General features: G+C 34.5%; 3 protein-coding genes across 6 annotated transcripts in view; 1 reads left to right on the top strand and 2 right to left on the bottom strand.

Annotated features, from left to right (window-relative positions):
- Nucleotides 1-1,023: 1,023 nt before the first annotated feature.
- LOC113499434 (PRKCA-binding protein) lies at nt 1,024-10,108 on the bottom strand. Of its 3 annotated transcripts, XM_026879910.1 has the most exons (10): nt 9,947-10,012; nt 8,744-8,905; nt 6,375-6,486; nt 5,487-5,615; nt 4,716-4,948; nt 3,509-3,683; nt 2,998-3,191; nt 2,222-2,374; nt 1,636-1,738; nt 1,024-1,411 (listed from the first exon to the last, which is right to left on the bottom strand). In XM_026879910.1, the coding sequence occupies exons 2-10, from the start codon at nt 8,836-8,838 to the stop codon at nt 1,040-1,042; spliced, it is 1,566 nt and encodes a 521-aa protein (XP_026735711.1). In that variant the 5' UTR covers nt 8,839-8,905; nt 9,947-10,012; the 3' UTR covers nt 1,024-1,039. The 3 variants fall into 3 exon arrangements, with proteins under 3 accessions (XP_026735711.1, XP_026735712.1, XP_026735714.1); XM_026879911.1 differs by lacking the exon at nt 8,744-8,905 and having other exon boundaries at nt 9,947-10,108; XM_026879913.1 differs by lacking the exons at nt 8,744-8,905; nt 9,947-10,012 and adding an exon at nt 8,660-8,729.
- LOC113499435 lies at nt 6,516-16,044 on the top strand. Of its 2 annotated transcripts, none has more exons than XM_026879914.1 (2): nt 6,516-6,846; nt 15,650-16,044. In XM_026879914.1, exons 1-2 carry the CDS (start codon nt 6,817-6,819, stop codon nt 15,956-15,958), a joined length of 339 nt encoding a protein of 112 aa, XP_026735715.1. In that variant the 5' UTR covers nt 6,516-6,816; the 3' UTR covers nt 15,959-16,044. The 2 variants fall into 2 exon arrangements, with proteins under 2 accessions (XP_026735715.1, XP_026735716.1); XM_026879915.1 differs by lacking the exon at nt 6,516-6,846 and adding an exon at nt 12,905-13,188.
- A 2,294-nt stretch (nt 16,045-18,338) lies between these two features.
- LOC113499160 overlaps nt 18,339-26,603 on the bottom strand; it is a 104,796-nt gene continuing 96,531 nt past the window's right edge. The window contains exon 6 of the mRNA XM_026879509.1: nt 18,339-21,733. The gene's annotated coding sequence lies outside the window, so the exon portion shown is untranslated. The remainder of the gene's footprint in view (nt 21,734-26,603) is intronic.

The raw sequence follows: 26,603 nt of genomic DNA, 5'->3' as shown, positions 1-26,603 counted from the left end.
ACATTCTGAACATCATAACAAAGCTGCAGAATAAAGGGAAGTTCATATATAATACCTATGAGAAGATACCTGAGTATAGTGAACAAGTAAAGATCTATTTACAGAAGATTAAGAGTATTTCTGGTAAAGATCTTATTCTGGCTTTTGAAGCTCCTTGGCCGGCAAGAAGGAATTTTGAAATTCACGGTTATTAGGAGTGTGGAGAGGAATGGTGTTATTTTTTTTTATTCTGCCAGTGCCATTGCCTCTGTAACAAAATCCAGGGGAAATAGTGACGTAGTGTATAGATGTTTTCCCAATCGTCCCAGAAGTTATAAAACCAAGGCTTCATGTACATGTTTATGTCAGCGACTATTAGTCCCGGACCTAATAGAGTTCAAAAGGAAATCAGTAATTTCAATAGCCTTATAACTTACATACAATAGAAATACTTCAAATCGTATCGTGACTGTATCAATACAAATCTGTTAAACCCATATAGAGGTGAAATGAGGAGTAAACGTTAGGACTATTGTAAGAAATTGTTATAAGTACTAATTTATATTAAGATTTAGATAATAAGCGCTCGTCTTGCGAAATATTTATTACTAATAAACGAAGTGTTTTTGTACCTATTACTTTCTTGACCCTTTTAGCTTTCATATTGCAAATAAAATCATCCCTTTAATAACCTAAATATGGAACATATTATTATCAAATTCATGTAAAAAAATTGATATCCAATTTCAATCACCAATCATTCCAATCTAATTTAAAAACATATTTAAATTACGTGTCACGAAATTTGTCCGCAATAGACGCCTTAACTTATTTCCCTTCAATCAAAATTTGATTTCAATCAAATTTGCACACCATGTGCAGCTTGATCCAACTCGAAACAAAGGATAGCTTACATCTCACTTGTGACTATTCACAATATTATATTCTTGAAAATGATTTGTCTTAAACCCACTCCCCCCACTTACCACGCCGACGAAGTCGCGGGTAATGTAGTTTAAGTATTTAAAAAACAAATACGCCAGGTACCTTACCAAATAATTTATTTATCAATACCCAAATCATTCAACAACTTATCAAAAATATCATTCTTGTCATCACCACTTGGCTTCGGCATGAATTCATCGAGCAATCCATTTTGAAAATCACCAAAGTCATCTTGTACATTCGTGTCAGCCAAGCCAAGTTCAGTCAGTAGCGTCAAATTATCCAAGTTGTCAGCTTTATCCACTTTGTCAAAAGTGAGATTCACGTTGTCAAAGTCTGGGAGTAGTTGTTGGGAAGATTCAGTGTCATCATTGTCCTTGGTTTGACGCCTGTTGACAAGTTTCGCTTCTTTGTCAATGTCAGCTATGTCGTGGTATTCGTGTATCTCTTTGCCGAATTCAATGTCTTCTTCATCTTCTTGGCTGTCCTGTTGGAAGAAATTATTCGATTATTTAGATGGTAACTGGACGGATGAATGTTTATAATATTTTAAAGTTTTTTTTTTACATTTGTTATTTTCTGATAGGCGGCTATCTTAATCTGAATATAGATTGAGAAAAAGACACAGCCGACAGATTTAGCGAATGTTTTATAATTAAAACAACGAAATAAGTTGTCTTTTAATATGTTACGTGTGTGCATGTAAGTTACCTGAATGATCTGCGCAGTCGACTTGTATTGGAACGCGTTCTGAGACAGATCAACTTCAACTGGGAACAGCGTGGCGTTGTCTTTCAAATGCTCTACAGATTCACTGTAAAAAAGAAAGGAGATGCTACAAAGTGAGGTTAATCTAGATACCTATCTTTTAAAACCATCCCGAGGAGTTTATTTAAGTAGTAACATATAACAATAAGAGATAAAGACATAGTCAAATGAAGTAGGCAACAGGTGTAGAATCAGTGATTCTACTCCTTATGCTCTTGTTGAAGGTGATTAGGGTTTCTAACCCCCGCGCTTCAAACTAGCATCGCATTTCTTTGGGAACCATTGCTTCAGAGACAAACTCAGGCGTGTTAGTTGGAGTCTAAACTCCGTACGAGACTTACTCTAGCTTAGGAACAGAACAGAAGGGTCTGAGAAGATTTAATGAACCATTTCTTTTTAAAATTCAAAATCTTTTTTGTGGATCACAGGAAAGGATACATGAATGCACATGAAATATAAGCATTTTAATGTTCAGTTGTGTCCCGCCCTTGGTGCTTACAATATTGAATTTTTACTCGGATTTACTTACTTATGGTAGACAGCCAGTCCCTGTATGAACCGGCGCAGCTGGTAGGCTACATCCTGCGTCTTCTTGTTCTCGAGCAGCTCCAACTTGACGAGGACATCGCTCCTCAGACGAGCGAAACGCGCTCTTGCGTCTTGACGGCAACGGAGAATTAGCCTGGAATCAGTATTGAAATTAAGGCTAGATTCAATTGACCAAGTATTTTTAAACCATCGAAATCAAATTCTTTTGTTGAATATTTAAATTATAAGTAAAGTTTTATATCAATTTTACTTTGTAAGAAACCTATAAAAATCATTCTAAGTAGTTTTATAAAATTGTGTAACTTTCGACTCGTTTGAATGCGTATGAAATCTTTCTAACTCCGAAACTTGGTATTAGTTTTCTATTTTTTGGAGAATAACAATTTTTCTAACGTTTAAAGACAAGTTTTAATATAAAGAGGATTCTTGCTAGGTTCATGAAGGATTGCAATACATTGCAATACACCGACACAAAAACGCGGATGACGTAGCACGTCGGTTCAGCTTTAGTCAGTTAGAGTCTGACTCACCCATTCATCTGACAACCCATTTCCTCCCCCGAGGGAGTGGGTGTCCAAGATGATTCTCCCGCCTTACCAAAAAAGAGCTTAAAATTGATACCGCCTACATACTGCACGTTTGCATAGCTAATGAGGGATCATTAATTAATAAGGAAGGCCTTTAATCTTCAGAGCGTAAACAATGCCTAAACCACATTGATTCAGCAATGTTGAACGACCCATGTTTTCCCCTTACCTGTACTCATAGTTCCCAGTCTCCACCCTGTACAGCGGCTCCTGCAGCGCGTTATATCCATACTCCTCATCATCCATCTCCTTGACCTTGAGGCAGTAGGACAGGTATTCGAACTTGGTGTCAGCGTACTTGCGAATAGTCAGCTTCGTGTCTGGGATCGCCTTGTTTAAGTATGTGCCCATGTCTGATAGGATCTGGAGATGGAAGCATTCAAGGATTAGATAGGATTTAAATACAGTACTTTGTTGAATGAAATGTGTTAAGTGAAGCAGCTGTTATTGATCCGAGATTTTTCTATGGCAAGATTTGTTGTAGTCCATTTGTTTCTGCAATATTTCACTTGCTTTACTTTACCCATACTTAACCGTATTAAAATAGAACGGTTGGTTATGGTGGGTGTACTTTTAAAAGTATGACTTAAAATTGGTTTCCTCTGCCTACATATCATAAACTCCACCCTTTTTCAAAACGATCAATTCATCTTCTAGAATACCTACTATACGACACTTACAGGTTTCAAAGATTTCAGCATTTTGATTCCATCCCTTTCCAACAGCCTGTGGTACTGCCCAAACTTAGTGAATGCTTCGGAGGCCCTCGCTTGTGGCTCCCTCACTCCGATCGCTGCGAAGATATCTCCAACTGACTTGTACGTTTGCAGGAGATCGAAGTACGCTTTCAGCATTCTGAAATCATGATTTTATAGATAAATTGGCTGTTGTTTTGAAAATAGATATTTTCTGATTTTCGAAATCGGTGGAGCCGTTTCGGAGGATTTATCTTATGTATATAATCTTGGTCATGGCTGGTCAGAGCTTAGTTTTGCGAAAAGGAATTATTTATAAACCTCAAATGTTTCGAGTATGCTCATACAATATTGTATCAGCTTCTTAATGATAGATTTAACTATTTCGCTTATTCGGGGACATCTAAATGCACTGATACTAAGATTTATCCTTAGCCGTTATTGTGTGTACGCAGTTTCTTTTTATTTAATATCGTTTTTTTTCTCTAAGTGTAAACTTTTCATGAGGTAGCTAACAGCAATGGCAATCTATAACCGATATCCAAGAGGGCGAAAACGCGAGCAACATCTGGTAGATACATATATATTTGCTCAACAAACATAACTAACACATAGTCGCTTGTAAAACATGTGTAATAGTTTCACTCGTGTGCTCACTGTGTCGGTTCTAAAGGAAGTCGTGTTTTTATCAGTTAACAAGATAACACGGTATATTTGTTACGTCTGTTTGTGGTAGACTTTCACTTGTAGAACATCAACATTAAATGGAGTTTTAATAATCCAATTTTGGAGCCCGTACTCGAATGGTAAAAAAGGAACCCTATTACTGCGATACCTCTGTTTTTCGCGATGTCTGTCTGTCTGTCCGCCATCGGGTCTGTATATCATGAATAGTAGATAGATAGATAGTTGAAACATTATATATAAGTGTTGCCACTATAACAACAAATAGGTACTAAAATTTTAAAAGTTGTAACGGTCGAGGCATCTTTTACTAATGAATGAAAATTAAATTTATTATTCGATCATTTTACCAGTGCGAGCAACAATAGTATTTTTGGTAGCTTGCATTACTGCTCTAAACACCCTTCTTATTCTTCCAAACCTTACTGTAATTTCAAATTAATCAATACATCATCCAAATGATTTCAAAACATGATCAACCCCAAAAAATCTAAACTTCTAGACTTACTTTTTAGCGTTCTCCACCAGCCTTTTATACGTGGTCTCAGTTTCCCTCAACTCATTCAGTTTCGCCACCAGGGTATCGTTGCACAGTATAGCCCGGGACAGGCCTAACGCATCAGCGGCTCCCGAAGACATGTTCTCAACCAGACGATGTTTCATCTTCTTCATGATGATGTCTAAGGACTTCCCCTGTTTGGGATCCGCGTGGAGCTTGTTGTAGTTGATCGTCACTTCGTCCTGGTAACAGATTAAAGTGGTTTATTAATTGAATCATTTAATAGAAAGGGGATATAGTTTTTTTAACTGTTCATTTTAGTGAGTTCTAAAAGGCACGTATTGTCTGATCCACAATGCTTGTTCTGAGTATGGGTGTTGTTGTGCATGTGTTTTTTATGTATGTGAAAACCCCGACGACACAAGGATTAAATTCCTTAGTGCGGAGTATTTTTAGTCTATTCAATTCCGACATAGCTAGTTTTTCTGCAATATGTTTTCTAAGTGGCGCAATGCGAGTTTGTGTTTCAAAGATGACATATTATGTGAATTAGCGCAAAATTAAGTAAACTGGAATGAACTGCACTCTCAATATAAGTCTGTTGAAGGTTATTAGAAAAATGATGACAGGTAAAATACAAGATTACCATCGGGTAGTTTAAGTAACTATTCTTACAGAGCACAGATTAGTGACAAAATAGTTCTATCACTAAAAGATCATTCATTTTTACCTTGGACTTCCACAGAGCCATATATTTATTTCTTAAAAAATCTTCCTTACCTTAGCTGACTGAATCATTTTAGCCACTTCAACTTTGGTCTTGCCCTTCACCGACTGTCCATTCACACCAACTAACTCATCTCCACTTTGCAGTGTCCCATCCTTTGAAGCTGGCGTGTTGTCGAAGATCTGAACAAAATATTCAACAACTTAAATCATAATAATCCTCGTAACACTAGCACTTGATTAGTAATACAGCCTATGCCCAGCAGGGGACCTAAGTAAGAAAACAAGAATTATTAGATTAAAATATTCTAAAATCCCACGTTTTTTAATGTTACATCATTTAAATTCTATCAAAATCGACCCAGCCGTTTTTATAGTTGTTAATTGCATTGTCATTGGGTTTGAAACTACCCTCAAAATTTTAGCTAGCTAGCGTATCGGGAAGTGAATCAAGATTTAGTTGCAAAAATCCAACTGGAACGACAAAGAAACAAGAAAAGTGAGTGAATAAAAACGTGGGCAAAAACTAAAGCTGCCCAGATCCCTGAGGGATAGTCCGAAGTGGTTAGCTCAGCCCCGGTACAAAGAGAGATCATGGGTGAGTTTTGGATGTCAATGACAGCTGGCCTGTAGGTCTAGTGGTAGTGTCTAGTAGTTGTGACCCTGATTGCTACATCGGAGGTTGTTGGATCGATACCCACCCAGGCCAAATGTTTGTGTGATGAGCCCGATCATTTGTTCTGAGTCTCTGTGTAATGCACAGTGCAATATATTATGCACGCATGTACTTACAAATATACGTAAAACTATTTTTATCAGTTATCTAGTACTCATAACAAAAGTTTTGCTTGCTCTGAAACTAGATGGCGTTGTGTGAAAGTTGTGCAATATTATTCCACCTTACTCGCATAGAGGCGTCGTAAATAATGACCTTTTATTTACCTGAACAATATAGAGACAGGGGCATAAAGGTGCTCCTCCGCCAATACTGATGCCAATGAGGTTCTTCTCATCTTTGCTGAGTGCGACACTCCCTGAGGTCACTGTCATGCCCCTGAACATATAACATTATGTTAGGATCTCTCATTACAACTCTTGCGAGTCATGAGCGCCTGGTACCTAATTACACAAGGTTCTAAAGAGAGCTGGATTATAAACATTACATTATATTTTATCTAAGTCTTTGATTTTTGATTCGTTAGTGGAATAGCTTACTAAATGTAACGCATCTATATTTTTTTGGTTATATAGTTAGTACTTTTAAATTTATTAAATTTAAACTGTTGCAAATTATGAGCGCCTGGTACCTTAACTGTTTTTTATTCTCTTTTAATAGCTGGGTGATTAAAACAAGCGTGGTGTCTACTTATAATATAAATATGAAATGAGGAATGCGAGGGAAGAAATGAAAAGCGTAGGTATTTTTTTGTCATGTAAATAAAATAGCATAAAACATTGGTATATCAAACATTTATTTCTAGTCCTTAGCATAATCTACAAAATACATTTTGAGGTGTTACTTAAATTTAAATCACACGTGAATTAGGATTTTTTCTTAAAATAATATCTAGTCACTACAAAGTGAAAATAGCTTCTTCTTATATATGTACATCATAAGCTTGTAAAAATTAGCTTACAAAATGATATAGAGGAGGAGATTTAAAAACCGGTCAAGCGCGAGACAATCTCGCGACACTTAGGGTTCCTTATAAATAGAATAAACATTTCGGCCGGAAAGATTATTTTTAAAAAAATTGGTAGGTACCTACTAATGTTGTTAATGTGAGTTTTAATTGTCTAGCTTTTATTGTTTATGAGATACAGCCTGGTGACAGACGGACAGGCAGTGGAGTCTGAGTAACAAGGTTCCATTTTTACACTTTGTGTACGGCAACCCTTGAAATGAATGAACGCATCTAGACTAGTAGTAATTTCAACAATTGTCTAGAATTCTAGTAGTCTAGATTTTTCCTAGTAGGCCTTCAACAGGCGCTTAAATCACAGTTATTTAATAAAAGTAGTGACTTTAAGTGCAGATTTGAAAGACCGGCAATAAACTACATAGATTACCTACTGTTTAAAAAAAAATGATTTTGCTAATTCACAGATACGTTCGCAGAAGTTTGAATTTGACATTTCAAACAATCCAAGAATCTTACACATTCTTACTCATGAATAAAGACTTACACGAGATCCTGATGCTGTATCGAATATCTTTCAAATCTAAGATCGTTGAAAATACATTCCGTGTCAGCTGGTGTCAAGTTTTCATCTTTAGTTTTCCTAAACAAACAATGATAATCAAACATTTCCTTTTCTTTAAAAAAACGACTCCCGCAGTAAGGAATTTAATTCCTTTTGTCGCGGGTGTTTTCAAACATACAAATCACATGCACAATGACACCCAGACTCGGAACAAGCATTCACGAATCACACAAATGCTTATTCTACGCGGGGATCGAATCGTTTGGTGACCTCAACCACTCGGCTATAGGCGCAGTCAATTCAAATTTCAAAAATCAATCATTGGAATATCCTAAAGGTATTCGCATAATTTATTATTTGTAAATTCTGTGTGAGATATTTACCTACTAGGGTTACGTTAAACGTACTTACTCTTCAAATATTTCAATTTCAGGAATACCAGTCATCACTTCTTGAATCTTCACGGCCGCGCTGAACGATAAATAAAAAAGAAATAAAAAACATAAAAATATCAGAAAGTAAAATAAGTAGGTATATACGTATTAACAAGTATTTCTTTAGCCACTAAGCCATTGATGAAAGTAGTTACTCACTTTTCTTCTACCGGCAGTAATAAATCTTTTGAAACATTTCCGTTTGATTTGCTAAACAAAATAACAACAAAATCAAATTAAATAATAAAGAAAAAAAATAAGGATTTTGAAAAATGAAATTACTATTTTTAATTTGTTTGTTTTTATATAAAAAACAACTACTGTTTGTCACTGTCACTACTATTTTGCATTTTAAACATCGTTTAAAAAGTTTAAACAAAAATAATAACACTTTTTTGAAGTTATAGTATCCGCGGCTGGATTTAGAAACTTTTAAACTGGAATATTAAATTAACATTCGATTGCTTTATTTAAACGCAAAACTTCCTAGTAATAAGCAGAAAACACTCAATACATATCCTAATTACTAGTAATTACATAATAATACTTTCGTAGAAGCTTTAAAATACGATTATACTTCGAACTTACCAATCTAGATAAAACACAACATATCAAACTAATTAACTCAGTATACAGCATGTATTAAAAAAAAACTAAACAAAAAATACAAACATCTTATCTTCAAACATATTGTGAATGGTCGCTTGCAGCTGCGGGCATATTCTCGTATCATTGAATATATAAAACTGACTGTTTTGCTGCCACATTGTCACAAAAATCAATAAAAACTGAACATACGTTTGAATGGGTGTCGTTCAAACAACTGATAACACGCTGCAAAATAAAGGATAGTGATAATACAGGATGTTGCGATATTGCACAGATAGTAAAAACAAGATGGCCGATTTGAGGGACGATGCATTGAGCGGTAATTTCTCAATTGACAGTTGAATAGTATTCATTGCTGGTTGTGTTAAATTTAAGAGAGTGTACCTGGCATTATATGAGAAATGGTATGTTTGCTACAGTTGAGAAGCTTGCTTTTTACTTCCTCATAATTGAGCCCAAAGCATGATTAAAATATGTATTAAACGATCGGTAATTTTAAAGTATCCCTAAGGTGTCTTCCATACAACGATAGTGTATAACAAGTGTTAATGAGTTTGAACAAAAAAGTAACTAAACACATAACCCTCCTGGCAGTCGGGTAAAAATAGTAGTTTAATAAAGTTTATTATCTGTGTTGAAATAGCACAACTTTTGGTACTGGTAAGCGAAGCAAAATATTTAAAATTGTTTACTACTTTTTCAAAATAAACTTGTTATTTAAAGGCCTTGTTAATATCTAAAGAAAAAACGTTGTTGCAGGAAAAGTTCAACAAGTGCCCTTTAACGAGTTGTTATGTTTATATTATTGTATCTCAAGGGAGCTCCAAGATTTAATCAGAATGAAATGTACAGAAATACAGAAAAGTAGAGAAAATCTATTCAAAAGCATTCGGAGATGAGACTAAAATTATTCTATTACAATTATTGGACGATGGTCATTAATAGGTTTATGTGCTATAATGTGATTGAACGCAATAATCTTAAATTCTGGGAAAATATATAAAATCAACTTAGAGTTGTTTTTTTTTACAGCAAGACCACTTTGCATGCAGTCTAATCCATAATTATTTTAGAAGACTCAAATAATGGGATTTTCTGACAACAGAATACTACCATAGAACTTTAACACAAGAATGTTATCCACATATGCATTCTAAAATTTCCTTACCCTGGAATACACTGTTAAATAGGGCTTAATTGAATAATAATTCCAAACCCAATTTACGCACGACATAGCAAGAAAATAATAAATGAAACAATACATACATTTTATCCTCCTCAAAAAAGAAATCATCATCGTATTCTTGCATCATTTTCTTGTAAATACACCCCTTTTTATTATTATTTTATTTCTTGTAAGATTAAACGTCACTGTGACTGCTCAACGAGTTGTTGTTGAAATTATTGATTTTCCCGGCGCTCGTTTAGCTGACGGTGCGTCGCGCGTCGGTAAAACAGTTTCGGAAAATGGAGGATGGAGAAAAGTTTGGGTTGCTTTTGTAATGTCTATGGTTAACTTCAAAGACTTCAATAGTATTCTGGCTAAAGTTTAACTTTTTAGGTTAAAGAGTAGATAGGCTATATTGAACCCTGTTTGTTGTTCTTTGTGTCAAGAGAGGTTTGTTTTTTCGAAACTGGTTTAGAAATAATTTAATAGTTAGGCTACTGATATAACTTGTAGATACTAAATAAATGATTTCTTTTATTATTACATAAAAAAAAGTGTTAAAAACAGTATAATAATATAATTTGTAGCAATTTAATTATTATAACGGCTTGAAATTAAATAATATAACACGATTAAAAACTAACAATGACGTGATTTTTTTTATCTATACCAGTATTATACGCTTAAAGTCTATTTGAATGCGCCCACCTCAGGAAGGAATGCTCCGATTTGATAAAATATTTCAGTTTTAGATTGCCTATTTACTGAGGAAGCGTGACAGCACATGGCGTAGAGCGGCATCCCTCTTCCACAACTTAAAGGTCTTCAGTAACCGTATAACAGTACAGTGTATCCAACAAGAAACATTGTGTATAATTAAGTATTGCAATCTGATAACAAGTTTCGTTGACGACCCAGCCGTCGTGTGAATCAAACCAATTGTGTTGTAACTTTATGTAATACCGGTATCATTAATAATAGATTAGCTGGAATGAATGTGATTTGTGTGTGAAACTTGTACACCATGCTTTTTGAAGAAAGGGATTATAGAGACTTCTGTGTTTTGAATTTGCTGATGGTCGGTGGGGCAACCTTGATCACGTTTCAAGGGTAGATGTCAAGCCTTTTTTTATGTAAGCCTTGCTGTCAATAATTTAATCCTTGTGTCGCAGGGGTTTCGCAAACACGACAACAGATCAGGGGATTGAACCCGCAACACGTTTCGCTCAGTGGGTTTTTGCGCGGTGAGCTCAACCAGTGCTACGCAGTCGAAATTTGCACAGGTGATGCATTTCTGATACAATTGTTAATATTTTCAAGATTATGTCCGCTTCCCAAATAAACTTGATGGTACAATTTTTGTTACAAAAAAAATGTTTCGACCGGTTTTTATAAGTAACCATTTGGTTAGTAATTACAGTTTACAGTTTCCTCCACATTGTCACGTTTAATGCCACCACCTCAACCTTCGCGTGACTCGTAGTAAAGGTTGGATCTTGAAATAACAGGTTTACGCATGCAAGATGTGTCAATCTTCAGCATCAGACCCCAAACTCACCTTTGACCTGCAACCTCTATGTACATTATGTAAAGATAAATAAGATATTTTGCAAACCTACTGTTTAATGACATTTTCATTCAATTAATTGTTGATTTTATGTGTTGGTCGGGCGTCTTACATATTAAGACACCAGCTTATATACATCTCATTTCTGGGCTTTCCCCTTTTCTTGTATAGGGTAAGTTTGAGCATTGATAACTACGTTAGATCACTTCGGGTCGACGATTCCAGATTTCTTGGAATCCAGGTTTCCTCACGATGTTTTCGCTCACGGTTTATCAGGGCCCCAATTCTGCTATTAACAATGGCCGATGATTATGAATGAATAGCAATTGGATTAAATTCGAAATTATTCTTAGTCTCTTAAGCATTATGCCAACACAATAATTGGATATTCATTACTATGAGTGTCCCGTTCCATATTTAATTTCCAATTATTGTGTGTCACTTTTAACTCATTTTCATTACTTTATCGGCTATTACAAATAGCAGAATTTCGGCTATGTGGCGTGACGTAGAATAATTAAAATACTACTTATAACTTTGACATAGCCACATTGGTTCATTGCCTTTGTTGGGATCGAGCATATATCATCGCCTTTTCCCAACTATGCTGGGCCGGCTTCCAGTCTAACTGTATTCAGCTAAATACCAGTGTTTTACAAGAAGCGACTGCCTATCTGACCTCCTCAACCCAGTTACCTGGGCAACACGATAGCCCTTGGTTAGACTGGTTGTCAGACTTTTCAAGCTTCTGACTACCTGTACCGACTGTCAAAGATGTAGGAATAACAGCCGGGACCCACAATTTAACGTGGCTTCCGAAACACGGAAGGGGACATGGGGTGATCGAGCATGTACTCGCTTGCTTATAGAACCGCAAGTTTTAAATGTTACTGTCTACACAATATTTATCGGCATCTCTGGAACGAATTGAAACAGCATTCGTTCATGTCGATTAGCATTTATTTTGCAATGAACACTTATTATTATTCTCCTCGGCTTTTAATTACCATAGGTAATTACTTTAAGGAATTCTAAGATTTTTTATGTTCATTGTAGCGCAGGTGTTGTTCCCTATCCCTACTAATATTATAAATGCGAAAGTAACTCTGTCTGTCTGTCTGTTAGGCTTCCACATCTAAACCACTGAACCGATTTTAATGAAATTTGGTACAGAGATAGAGTTGACCTTGAGAAAGAACATAGGATAGTTTTATCCCGGACTTTTGAAGAGTTCTCTTGGAAAAGGGATATAACCGACCTCGACGCGGGCGAAAAGCTAGTTTTAAATATATCTTAGTTAGCGACATTTTTTTTATTTTTTTTTGGTACAGTGCTACTAAAAACATTTAATTTTATAACTTAATTTAATCTTCAATGTAAAAAAGACAAATTCTAATTTTAAATCTACGAAAAAAAAAATGTTGAGCAGAGAGTTTCGAATTCAATTACAATATGTATTTATGTTTTATTTTTAGCTTTAAAACCTTTATAGAAGCAAAATATTTGCCCTATAAATAATCCACAAAACCAACAAAATGTTACAACCAGCAACTACATTAATAAATAATAGTCCCTCTCACCCTCAAAAAAGGTTCGTTACCCAACCCTCGTGACGTAACTGTATCACCGACTCGCCATTAACTCGTATAGTTAAGCAACGTGAACTGCTTTATATGTAAAAGTTGCATTTAACTTGTTTCGCCAGTTACCGGCTGAACGCGCACCGCGTTGGTCACTGAATAAAAAAAAACAAAAATGAACAAATTAATCCTTGTGAGTATTTTAAAATTTCGAACGTTGCGAATTTTTGACAGTTGTTTGACAGTTATCTTTGGCGGGAATTGTGTTTTTTGTTTTGCTGTGTGGATGAAATATGAAAATTAAAAGAGATGTTATTTTTGTGATAACAGTGTATTAAATGAGCGTAGTGTCGTGATTTGTGCCTAGAAAAGCATGATAAGGCTACGTTTCAACCAGGAATGCACAGTGAGGGTTTGTGTGTTTAAAAAGTTATCCAAACGAAATAGGTACTAAATTTTAACGTTCTTTTATTGACGAATCATTTTTATTTTTTTGCCTCCTCGCTTTGCATTCCCAGTGGAAACTTCGAGGCATTGGAAGCCGATATTAACACTTTAATAGTTTGACAGTCCCAAAGTAGTTGCGAACTTGAAACAGGCTTACTATGGGGTCCTGACTTTACATGCACAATTATACGCAGTGGACGCTATATAGGTGTTTCAGATAAAATCGGAATTCAGATGATTTCTTAAAGATTCTGAGCCAAACCCAACTGAGGACTTGGGATAAGGATAGAATAACAATGTAATTCGTTTCACAATATGATTGTAATTTAATCCTACTATTGCGCAGAGTTTCATGAACATTCTAATTATGAGTTGGCAGAAAGCATTGCCCGGACTTACAACAAGCATAAATATCATAGTGATGAAGCAATATATACATAATAATGAGAAAAAATCTACTTTACAGTATAATAAAAGAAATACGTTTTGATAGTTAAACTTTTTTGTCGAGAACGTTTTTTAAACCATCATCTCTGCTTTTAGTAGAGCTCAAAGTACGGTTGTGTCTGAAGGCGGATATGTAGAGTCCATACATAGTCAGCAAAATCAAAAATATTATAAACTGTAATTTTTACAAAATTGATCAAAACTGGACATACGATCTTTGCAAACCTATTTTCTCTTTTACGTCCAATTATGCAAAATAGTATAACCATAATACTTATGATGATTATTATCATCATGTGACTGATATGCTTAATGACCTCTACAGTGACCCGCGCAGTCCATCAAACTACTTTATTTACTTAAAAGAAATTACGATTTTCGCGAATTGCAAATTAAGAATATTCAAACTCCTTTCGCAGAATACCTCTGCTCACTTTTATTCCCTACATATATAGATTAAAATGTCTTTACAATAAAGATTATAATGTCTGTTGTGCAATTTGTGTGATCTTTGACTCATTGTACTAGTGCGACATTGAAACTAACTTAATACATCGTCCCTGTGTAAAAATATTGTTTCTACAAAGTTAGACAATTTTGTAGCATATATAAGGGTATATAGTATACCTATTAAATATTCAAATGTTATTTATAATGAAATAAATAAAGATTTTTCCCTTCTGTTAGTGAATTAAGAAATCTTGCCACTACACGATATATCTGGTGATCGATACTCAATCCGTCAGAAATGGGAAGTCTTTTCACAGTGGTACATTTGAATTCTGGTTTCACTGTATTAAGTTATTGAATACAGCTTCAAACGATGGCAAAACATGATGCGCGCCCTTTTATAAACTTGATTTGACACTTAATCAGAAAAAAACTTGTTCTACTAGTTGTCAATAACTATTGCTTACTGGCCCAAAAAAGTTATTAATTAACTTTAGAACTTTTTATTTACAAACGCTTATCCATATATTGCATTTATTAAATACTAGCTGTTGCCCGCGACTTCGTTCTCGTGGGTAGAAGATATATGTATGTTATGATTTATACCTGCCCTGTTTTTTTACATTTTCCATTGTACCTACCTATCTTCGCACCCATTAGTCGCAGCGTGATGGTTTATAGCCTTAAGCCTTCCTCGACGAATGGTCTATTCAACACAAAAATATTTTTTCAATTTGGACCAGTAGTTCCTGAGATTAGCGCTCTCAAACAAAGAAACAAACAAACTCTTCAGCTTTATATATTAGTATAGATTTAAAGAATATTTACTTCGTCATTCAGTATGGAGCTTATGCTCTGACACATATTATTATTAAGAAATTCTGCAATTGCCATTTGTGACTTATTCTTGACGTATTTAAATTAATATTCTTTAAGTAGTAAAGTATTTAAATTAGTATTCAAAATTGTTTTTTTACTGATAATTATTTATCTTTTCTCCACGCAGCAAAACTTTCGGGTCTCGGCCACAATCAAACATGTTTATCTTAGACATTACGTGGCCGTCTGAATCGTCTGAAGACCATTTTAATTTCTTCAATCAATCTATGCAAACCAGTTTTAATTGACCCATTTGAGTAATCGATCTTAAAATGCATAAAACCAACAAATTAAGACATATTTGAGCGAAATCAAATATCACATACCTTTTAATTTCATTAAAATAATGTTTGCTTGTCTGGCGCGCCTTTAAATGCACATTCCGGACACCTACTCCCGCCAATTCACAATTTGACAGTTTTCTTTTTCAGCTGTCACTCAGCATGCTACTGCTTTACCGACAGAGCGAGGCACAGCAGAACCCTACAGGGCCAATAGCTAGCTTCTTGAGAACAAACTTTGTAGGCCATCCAGTGGTGCATGAGAAGACATCTTGGATTTTCGACCCTGACGTTTCACTGAAGAGGCGAAGACTGTTCATCGAGCTACATGGTGATAAAGGAGAGAAGTTGATTGAGAGATTGGGACTGGGCATTGATGGAAGGGATCTTGAAAGACTGCAGAAGCAAAGGCAAAGGGATGAAGGGCATCTAGGGGGTCTTAACTTCTACCTTCCCTAGATTAAGTCATGTCCAATTTGTACATACAGATTTTGGAGTAGAAGTCATCAATTATAAATTACTAGCTGTCGTGCTGTAGTGCCCGTACGCTACAAATCGAAAATGATCCCACGGGAACATAAAATGTTTTAATCCTGGTTATGAACTGTGTGTGTACCAAGTTTCATCTAAATTCGTTCAGTGGTTTATGCGTGAAAAAGTAACAAGTATCCATACATTAAAACTTTCACGATTAGATTAGAAGGATAAGTAGGATTTAATAAATAAAATAAACAAAAAAAAATAAGGTTGATACAACTATAAACCTTTATTAATACTTGTGCTAAAGCCATCCATCCGTATGTATGTATACCTCCAAGTTTCTTCGAAAAGATTACATTGGACTGGATTAGATTATGAAATTCGACCATCAAACAGTCTTAACAAATAGTATAATTTTGATTAACCTCGACGTTTTAATAACATTAGCAGTCGTCACGAACTGGGGCCTACCACAATTTGTTGGAGTAAAACTGTTATAGGTGTGTAAGCGGGACGATGCAGTACACAGTGCAAAGCGTTGTCTCCCTTCCATGGATGCGTGAGGCAGTAATAGGCACCCTGACAATAAATAATGATATGTTATAATATTCCACAGCTTTCGCACAACGCCATCTAGTCTCAAAGTAATCACTAAGCAAGTATTATGATAAATATGGCTATATATTCCAAAATACATACATGTTATAAAACAAATTACACTCAAACACAAAACAAAATGATCGTGCTCACCGCACAAACATTTGTCTTGGGTGGAAATCGAACCCACAACCTCCGGTATAGCAGTCAGCGCTACTAACCCTGACCGAGTTATTAAGTTTAATGTTTTGTATAAAGTTAATGGTTTTCCATTAGTTTGAATACAAATTGTTTTATAATTAATTCTTAGTATTACGATTACAAATCCAATTTTATTGTAACATGGCTTTATTATTTTAAAGTATGAATTTAATTATAAGATTATTTTGTTAAGCTTGATTGTTTTATTAATAGGTATACAAAACCTTTGAAACCTCTGTAATATAAATCTCTCTGGCTAAGGTAGAAAAAACTTCGTTCCTCTGCCCTTATCCCAATTATGTTATTTTGGGTCGGCGCAACATGTCTTCTTTCATTTCTATCTAATTCTCAATCTTCTCTTCTATCTGACGTGATCTCACAAGAAACACCCCTTGCATACTGTCTTTCACACAATCTATCCATCGTTTCTTTGGTCGTCCTCTTCCCCTATATCCATCCACATCCATACTCAACAAGTTCCTCACCACATGATTCTCATTCATCCGCATTACAAACATATCATTTTGGAGAATCCTATTTACATTGTATGACTTATTTTCGGCCTTCATATTTAGGTATTACCAAAACCTTTACAACCGCGTCATTTATTAGTCAGAGTGACCAGATCCGTAAAGCAATTTGTAAAGAAAATTGATTATTCATTCTTGTATAATGTTTCAACATTTCTCTAACGTGATGTTGTGTGGAAAGTCCATCAAGGCCGGCAAACGTTAATGTTATACGTTAGTTGCATAAGTAACTAGATTTATATTATATCGAGCATTCACCTTGACCTGTAGGTAGTTGTTTGAATTAAGGACGAGTTTGTGTAGAAATGCTTTCTTGGTCTTTTTTATCCTTCATTTTAAGAGTAGTCTTCACCTTCACAGAATTTTTGAGTTTGATCCAGAATAAAAAACCTGATGATTTAGTTAGCACCTCTATGAGAACACCTCTTTTAATGGGGTTCCGTACCTAAAGGGTATAGAAATGACTGCATGGATAGCCGAGTGGTTGAGGTCACTAAGTAACTGTGTGCGTCGCGGAATCGATCCCCGCTTAGGACAAGCATTTGTGTAATCCATGAATGTTTGTTCTGAACATTCATGGTGTTATGAACCTTCAAATGTTTCTAGAGCTTGGAGATAAAAATAGTAAGTAAATGAGACGAGAAATACTCCAAAGACTCTTCTGCTCTTTTTGATACCCTCGTAACATTGGAATGAATATTCTGAGTCTGGGTGCCTGTGACTTGAAGGCTCGTAAAACCCCCCAAAAAAAGTTTATTAACCTTTTTAATCCTTGTGTCACACAAGGATTAAAAAGGTCACAAAAGATATAAAAAAATGCGTGGAGTCAATCTGCGCGGATGACGTGAAACTTCATAATGTGGAAAAGAATTCGAATGCTACATGCATTTACCCTCGCTCTGTCTCTCTATCTCCCCCCAGGAGCGTTGAACATTCAACGAAACCTTTTTGGAAGTCGCAAATGACGTTTCACGTCAAATAATGATCTGGTAAGGTAAGGTCTTATATACATGTCGAAAAAAAACAAAACCTTTATTTTTATATCATTTCATTTATTTATCGTTAAGTACTTATCAATTGATACCATAACACTGAATGAAAAACTTACATTATAATATAATGAAACGTACTCTAGGAATCATGGAATGGTAGCCTAGCCAACTAAACAGAGTAATATTTGGAATACAAAATTCATAATCGATAAATCGTATCGAAATAACGTAATCGATGACATAATTCCGAGAGATTTATCCATAAAGAGTATGTAGACTTAACTTATGATGCTGTTTAGTTTTTAATTGTAAAGTAATATAATCAAAATACTTATCAAGATATTCAAAACGTTCAACAGATACTCATAAAACTGTAATTTGAAAAAATAACCTTAATATCCAAAGTCTCTAAAGTTGTTTTTTCAATGACATTAGACTGTTAGAATAAGTCACCACATTGAACGATAGATGTCGCTGCTAAAAGTGAACAAGTATTTTTATTATCTGTACCGTACAACTAACAACAAAACAACGGTTATATTCTGCGTTTAAAATAATGTTTATGTTTGAAAAACTTTTTTGATTTTTTTTATTGTGTATTGAATAAAATAACTGCAAAATAATTAGCACCTTAATAAGACATAAGTAGATATAGATTTATAAAACAACTGGCTGCAAATTGACAGTGACATTTAGTAGGTATCTGGTTTTTACCGATTTATTTTTACTCGCACCATTTACCTCCGTTAGCCATTTACCGGGACGAATGGAAGATGCTATATGGGCCGATAATAATTATGGACAAACTTTCACAAATCAAATTCTGAATCATTATTGTCGAAAACACACTATTACAGTTTTAGTTATTCAATTTCGCAGAGAATAATATTGCAGAAAGTCCAAAAACATTATTTCAAACGCAAACAAATAGTGCACTAAAACGTCTATGACTGTAAAATTATAAAAGTGAATAAATGCATATCAAGAGTTGCATATCCGGTACTTACATACTAAAAAACCTAAAAAAATCGAAGTTATTTGTGACTATTTCCCTTAACACTAGAACATTAATATAACAAAGTTTTTTTTTCGAATAAAAGCATTTTTAAGGCACCTCGTATTTTTGGTTTGCATAAAAGGAATGAATTTTCAAAACGTTTAAAATGTAGAAAACTTTAAGTATGCTAATTATTATAATAGGCTTATGATTATGATTCATAGTTCCTTTGTTAAATTAGTTATTGAGCTCGTCCGGTAATTAATGTTTGATTGAGAAACTTGCTTAAATGACTGAAAAGATTTATTACTTTTCAGTCAAATAATTACCTATAGGGAAACTTTTATGCACTGAATAATGTCCTTGTGATCCTTAAGCTTAAGATCAGTGTAGTCGATAATCAATGTCATGTTATTAACTTGTACATACATTGATTATCGACTCGTCAAAATCTAACTTAACAATATGGTTTTCTGATATAATGTCTTTTCTGTTTGCTGAACATTGTATACTATTAGTCAAATAAGTACCTATAGGGAAACTTTTATGCACTGAATAATGTCCTTGTGATTATTAAGCTTAAGATCAGTATAGATAGTAGATAATCAATGTTATGTTATTAATTTGTACATACATTGATTATCGACTCGTCAAAATCTAACTTAACTATATGGTTTTTTAATATTATGTCTTTTCTGTTTGCTGAACATTGTACACTCTTGTATGACAAAGCTTAAGGATAAGGAATTCTGTGTCAGTGTAGTATAACACCTACTTTATACATTTTGATAGGAAAAATTGTTTTCTTATCACAAACGTTAGAATTATTCGGTCCTTATTACAGATATTTGGGAAAACTATGTATCATATCATAAGCCATAAAGGGTCTTTCATCTCAACGATACAACTTTTAAAAGGATTAAAACCTATCGAGATGCTGAAAGAAATTGCAAACTCATCAAAGCGCCATCTAGTAACATCAAGTGGCAACAAAAGTTCCCACTACTACACATAGATGGCGTTAGTAGTAAGAAAGTTCAGAGAGTTAATTAAGCCCGAGTTTGCTAATACAATAGTGTTGGTCGCATGTCTATAGATAATTATGTACCAGTTTATAAACGAGAACTGTCAGAAAACCGTTCCTAATTATCTAAGGAATAGCTAACTCGAGCTCGATGTGTTTTCCAATTATAATTCCGCGTACAGATTTGCTGTTACAATCAGTAATATTATTATTTTCGTCACAATATTAAAAGTACAGCGTCTTAGATTAAAATGGCTGAATATAGTTCTTAAGTGATGAAAGACCTTACCTATATCTAATTACGAACACCAATGAAGTATTATACTTTAATATGGCATTACATTCATAAATAATTATCCATTAAGAGATCAAAATTAAGTTCTTTTTCGTTATAAAAATTATTAATTTCTCTTACATTTTTGTACACTGTCAACATTTCTTTAGACTAGTTTTAAAACGCAAATTCTTTTGAAGTTAAATTAAAAATAAGGTTTTGTTCAAAAACTGGTATAACTTGGACATGAAACTATTAAAAAAAAATGTTGCCATGCACAAAATTAAAATTTTCAATGCCTATTTATACACTTCGGATCTAAGTTTCGTAACAATTACATATTTGAAAGCCAAATTCTTTTTCAACACGTCTTAAGCCCCATATATTAGGATACCTAAGTTTCTGCTACCTGACAAATGAAATCTCCAAGGAAGCGTCCCTATAATATACATATACATACAAATTTCTATAAGTTTGTATGGCTGTAGTACGGTAGTCACTTGGGGGCTGAAATCGGTAGCTAAGCACTTGCGTTGCCTTTAATCTTGGTAAATTCATATTCGATTAAAATAGAAAAAGAAATGGCTTTCTATTGGACAAATCCTTTTTAGTAAAACAGTTATACAAAAAAAAGAACAAGCATAATCCGATCTCCTTTTCGCCTCATTTAAAATTGAATCTGTCTATCTATCTGATAATCAACGTGTGATGAAAAAATAATACAAAATGGTTGTACGATTGATTAATAATTTATAAATCAGAATTCCTGTACTATAATATCTTCAGATCGGATTGATCCATCGTGTAAACATGACAGAGATATGCTGAACGCATAGCGGTATCTCGCTTCCACAACGACGAATGTCCCATTTTCTGGTCTCTTAGTAAGTGTGTCAGATTATACCTGTTCTATTTTACAAAATTCAGTTTCAATTTATAAAATACATTCCTAATTTCCATAGTCACATTGTATATCACATGAAAATCGTATTGCTTCGTTGTTCCGTCGCACGAGCGTTGCCGAAGTTTGTCGAAAATAGCCGAAGTGACGTGAAATTAAATGTAACGGTTAATCGTGGTCGAATGTTTCGCTTGTCGATGTAATGTGGTCTCAATACTGTCGTGAAGACACACTGGACCTGGAAAAAGGAAATACATTTAATTAGATAAAAGAAGCAGGAATGTACTTTAAATACAAGGTAAAAATATGCAAATTAAAAACCCCCGACACTAAAAGCGAACTTTCAAATAGCTTAACCGATTTATACCAAATAGGCCAAAGAATACACGCACTTAATTTTCCATTAATACAAAAAAAAAAACTAAATGTAAATCGCTATATCCGTTCGGGTACTATGAAACAGATACACAGACACGTAAAACTTAAAACACCCTCTTTTAAGTCGGGTATTAAACAGGGTCCCTACCATCTTCCTTTGCAGAATCTTGGAATTTCTCGGCAACATTGCCAGGAAATAAGTTCATAGTTACAGGCCAAGTGCATTGAAAGAGACTGCGGGGCCAAAGCCCGATACGCTGGTCTGGACTAAAACGGCTTAATAATAATATGTAGGCCCCAAAAATACGTATACGTAACTAGGATCGCTTGGGATCATTCAAACAGTTAATAGGAAGCCATTTGGTAGCTCAAAATATTAGTTTTTTTATCCATATTAGAGTTGCGATTATAATTCTATCATGCAAGTAGACCATCCCCGTTTCCCATGCAAACGTCTCGTCCCATACATATTCCATAAAATATATTAACAGCAGCCATAAAAAATTACGGTACTACTAGAACGCAGAGCCACTTCACCCATACTTGCCTATCAGTGCAAAGATGAAAAAATCCGACGCGAAACTGTGATACAGAGTAGAGACATGCAGTAGGTTAACTTTTACAAGCCACATTGTCAAAGATGTAAGAAAGCTGTGTGGAAGACACGAAAAATGACTTGATATACCGGAAGAAAATGAGGAGTGACGAAAAAGGATACCAACAGAATTGGGCGGAAAAAGGGAGTGTACAATTGTAGGCAGTATAATTATAATAGTGCACTTTAATCAATTTAAATTTAGCCTAAACGAAGCCTATATTCTGCTCCACCGTATCATCCTAAACAGAATTAGACTTTTTAATTCTGAAAAAATCGATTTGACAAAGATGTCTGTTGTGGCGCTTTGATAATTGTGTATTGAACTTTGTAAATAGATGTAAATATTACTTAGATATGGCTCTTAGGCTTCCGACCAATACACAAATAAAAAAAGATGATCGATGGCCATACCGCGCATAGCACGAAACAAACTTTCTGAACACTTCTACACTGTGGCTTATATCTCAAGACGGATCTCCGTATCAGCTTGCATAATACGATTTGTAGCTAAGATTAAAACATTTTTGTTGGACGCTGATACTATCGGATTCTCAGTACATCTTGAATTTTATGTGCGCCTAGTACTTCCACGGCTTAAATGGTTATGTTAACGCTATTTTGATAAGTTGCCTCGGCAGAGGTGATGGATGGCGCTTTTAGTGTCTGCGTTTTTATGCTGCCCTAGTATGTGGTAATCTTTCTAAGTTATCTTGAAAGATGTTTGTTTGTAAGTAGGTTTATTGGTACTAGTCTGAGAGCCTGGGCACTGTGTTTTGTGGTTGAATCTATGAACCAACCACTTAAAATATAAATGTTTGCCTGTCTGACTGTACGATTGTGCGTGATGAACTCCACAACGGCTTATCCGATTCTAATGTGAATTTTTTACTTATTATCTATTGCTTCAAATAACAAACATTAAGTGATTGTCTCAATCGGTTCATAAATTAAAAAAATATCCTAATTAAGGTAATCATGTACTGACAAATAAATTTGCTAAAAAAATATTTAAAAGTTTGACTTCGTACCATCCTATTATTTCAATATCTGGAAAAGTTTTTTTTAAATGACACAATATGTATTTAAAATAACTACTGACATCCTGTATGGACTCCGTTACATGTTAAAACAATAAGAAAAACATTAAAATAAACACTCCATAATAAAAATAATCGACTTATAAATAAAAAGCAACATTAATGAATAATTCATTGATTCAAACACCTGCCCTTATACTATATTTTAAATAATTCTATCTTTACTAAACTTTAATATTGTTTTTCTTTTTGCAATGGCTATTGAGCTTACGTGTCTTACGAGTAGAAAGAGTTTTACTCTATAAAGGACGATTCATATGCTATTGGCGTTTGAAAAAACAAACTGTATTTGACGAAATGATGCTCTACTAAAACTTACTCTACAAAATAATTCGAGTCGAATAGAATATAAGATTTATTTATTAGTAAGAATATGCATATGTTAAATTAAGAAAGTAGTGGGGAAAAAAAGGCTGGCCTCGTAATCGGGGAAGAAAAGAAATGAAGCAAAGTAACATTGAGTGAGTATACTAGTAAGTGACATTGAGGTACATTGGCCTGAACATACTAGACTACTCAAGACTCATCATTACTTAATGGTCTAAGTGCCCAGATTGATATTTTTGGCACCCTTAGTACCGTTTATCTCCTAAAGCCAACATAACCCAAACTCTATAATCGAGCTGTGTGGAGCACCCGCTGACAAACTTTCAGCCTGGGCATGTGTATCAGGCTAACTTATTGCCTATGCATATCAGAATTATCAGAAAATTACATATTAAAATAGTTGCTGGAATCTAGCCTGCAACTATGTGCATAATAATTCAATCTTTCAAACCCTAGTTCACATAAATACTTAGACCTTTGTTAAGTCCTAGCTACCGCATTAGGCTAAGTAACCTGTAATGGTAGATTAGTGTGATAATTAAATAAATAAATAAATAAAGCTTTTACAGAATAACGTAAGTCTGGCGTCCACGGGCTCTTACTCCATTTAATTTCTCCCCACAATATATAAAGGCGTTTTTTTTAATTTGATTCCATAGATAGACGACTGTGCGCTAAAAAAACCGCTGTTCAAATCAAATGCAAAACTAAATCAGAAGAAGACTAATGTACCAATACACATTATTAATAACAACTTAAATAATAAAAAACACACGTCATAATTTAATTTTTAATTAATTACTCGTTCGATGAGGTCAAAGATCGTTATACAGGTTACACATTATAAATATTGACAGGCCCGTATTAAATAAATAAAAAAAAACAGTTTTGTGTTTGGAAGCGACTTGTAGCACTGAATGATTGGACTCTACTGTTAGAATTGAAATTATTTACTCGTGACTATATTGAAGAAATGTCAGTCTTATTTTCATCTTGTAATCTATGAATGTCATTGTGGCCTAGCGTTTCTATGCACGGTGCTGGTTCGATCCCAAAGCAGACGAACTACCAATAGGACCTTTTTTAATTATTCTAAGACACCATTGACAAACGGTGAACGAAAACATCGTGAGGAAATCTGGATTCCAAATATTGGAATCTGAAATCGCCAACCCGCAGTGAATTTGAATTAAATTATACATTATATAAACATATATAATATTAGTGTGACAATTTAGAGGAAAAAACATACTGTTTTAAAAATGAAACTGAATTGGACCACAAATAAAAAACACTTCTTCGTCCATGTTATTTTCTAAGTGTAAATCGTCTCTAAAGTTATCCTATACATAATTCATAGGGTATTTATAGCTTAGGCATTGAAGTCAGGATAGCAGAAAAACTAGGCAGGCTTTTTATATGACATCCTATCTAAAGGAACTAGGGTCTGATGAGTTGATGACCTAGGGGCCAACCGTCACTTCTTAGCGACTGATGTACTTGTGGAAGGGAGATGGTGCTCTACATTGTCAAGTGCTATCTCGCTCACACAACGTCAAATAGACATTTGAAGGTGTGGTTTAGCTTGCCTGTGCATTACTTTCTACGCTCTTCTAATTAAAGTTTAAGTATTTGAAATACGCCGTGAGAGAATGTCGTGGTGGTTCAGTGAGTTGATTTTTATCCTTAAGAATATAGGTTTGAATCCAGGCTAGTCCATGGATTATGATTAAAGTTAGGCATAAGTTCCTTCTTAATCTTTATTCATAAGTATAAGATGCCACATATACATGATGGAAAAAAATCGCATAGAAACCAGAATTTCAAATATCTGTCTGTCTGAGCATCGCGAACCCTTCGCGACACAAGTATTAAATTCTTTAATCCGGGCGTCGTTTATTAAAGAAAAAAAACTGAAAAGCTCAAAGCACAAACGTGTTACGATCAAAACTAGTTCATTTCATAAATGCGCAAATATATTTGTCGCATCATTATAAATTCTAAAATTAATGCAAAAAAAACTGTTGCTGAAACATCCTATCACCAACAAAACACGCAACAAGTTACCGAAAACCTACCCTACAATTATCGATTACTTACTAAAAAATTCGCGGCGACCATTAAAATGACATCAAATAAAAAATGGCGTCGCAAAGTCAAGGTTAGCCTAATGTACTGACAATTTATGGCTAACTACTAATTGTGCCGAGCCCTGCCCTACCCTACAACACGAACACCGCACCTGTAGAATAATTTCGTTAATGAGTATAATGGATTGAAGACTAAATTATAACGTACATGTTTATGCTTTTAATTTTTGTTGGCACGATATGCTTTTTGGGAAATTGGGTCAAGACTTTGGTTTTGCCATAATCTTGTTATAATGATTAGTGGATGGCTTTGGTTTAAGAAGTGAGTGTGCTCGCAATTTCAAGTTTTTGGGGGAGATTGAATTAAAAAGTATTATAAATATAGAATTCACCGCTATCTGTCTGTTAGTCTGTCTGTCACCAAGTTGTTTCTCATGAACCGAAATTTTCACAGATGATGTTTTCCTTTTGTCGCTGTAACTACTTCAAAGACGTCGTTAAGCAACAGTTGTTACGGTCATACAAATTGAACAACACACACAAAAACAAATCTATAGATTGTTTGTCTTTACCCTATTTGCATGAAACCCACAGAATCGCGAGTCAGACTCACACAGA

Source organism: Trichoplusia ni, chromosome 12 (assembly GCF_003590095.1).
Source record: "Trichoplusia ni isolate ovarian cell line Hi5 chromosome 12, tn1, whole genome shotgun sequence".
NCBI classification, from domain to species: Eukaryota; Metazoa; Arthropoda; class Insecta; order Lepidoptera; family Noctuidae; genus Trichoplusia; species Trichoplusia ni.
This window is presented reverse-complemented; position numbering and strand designations above follow the sequence as displayed.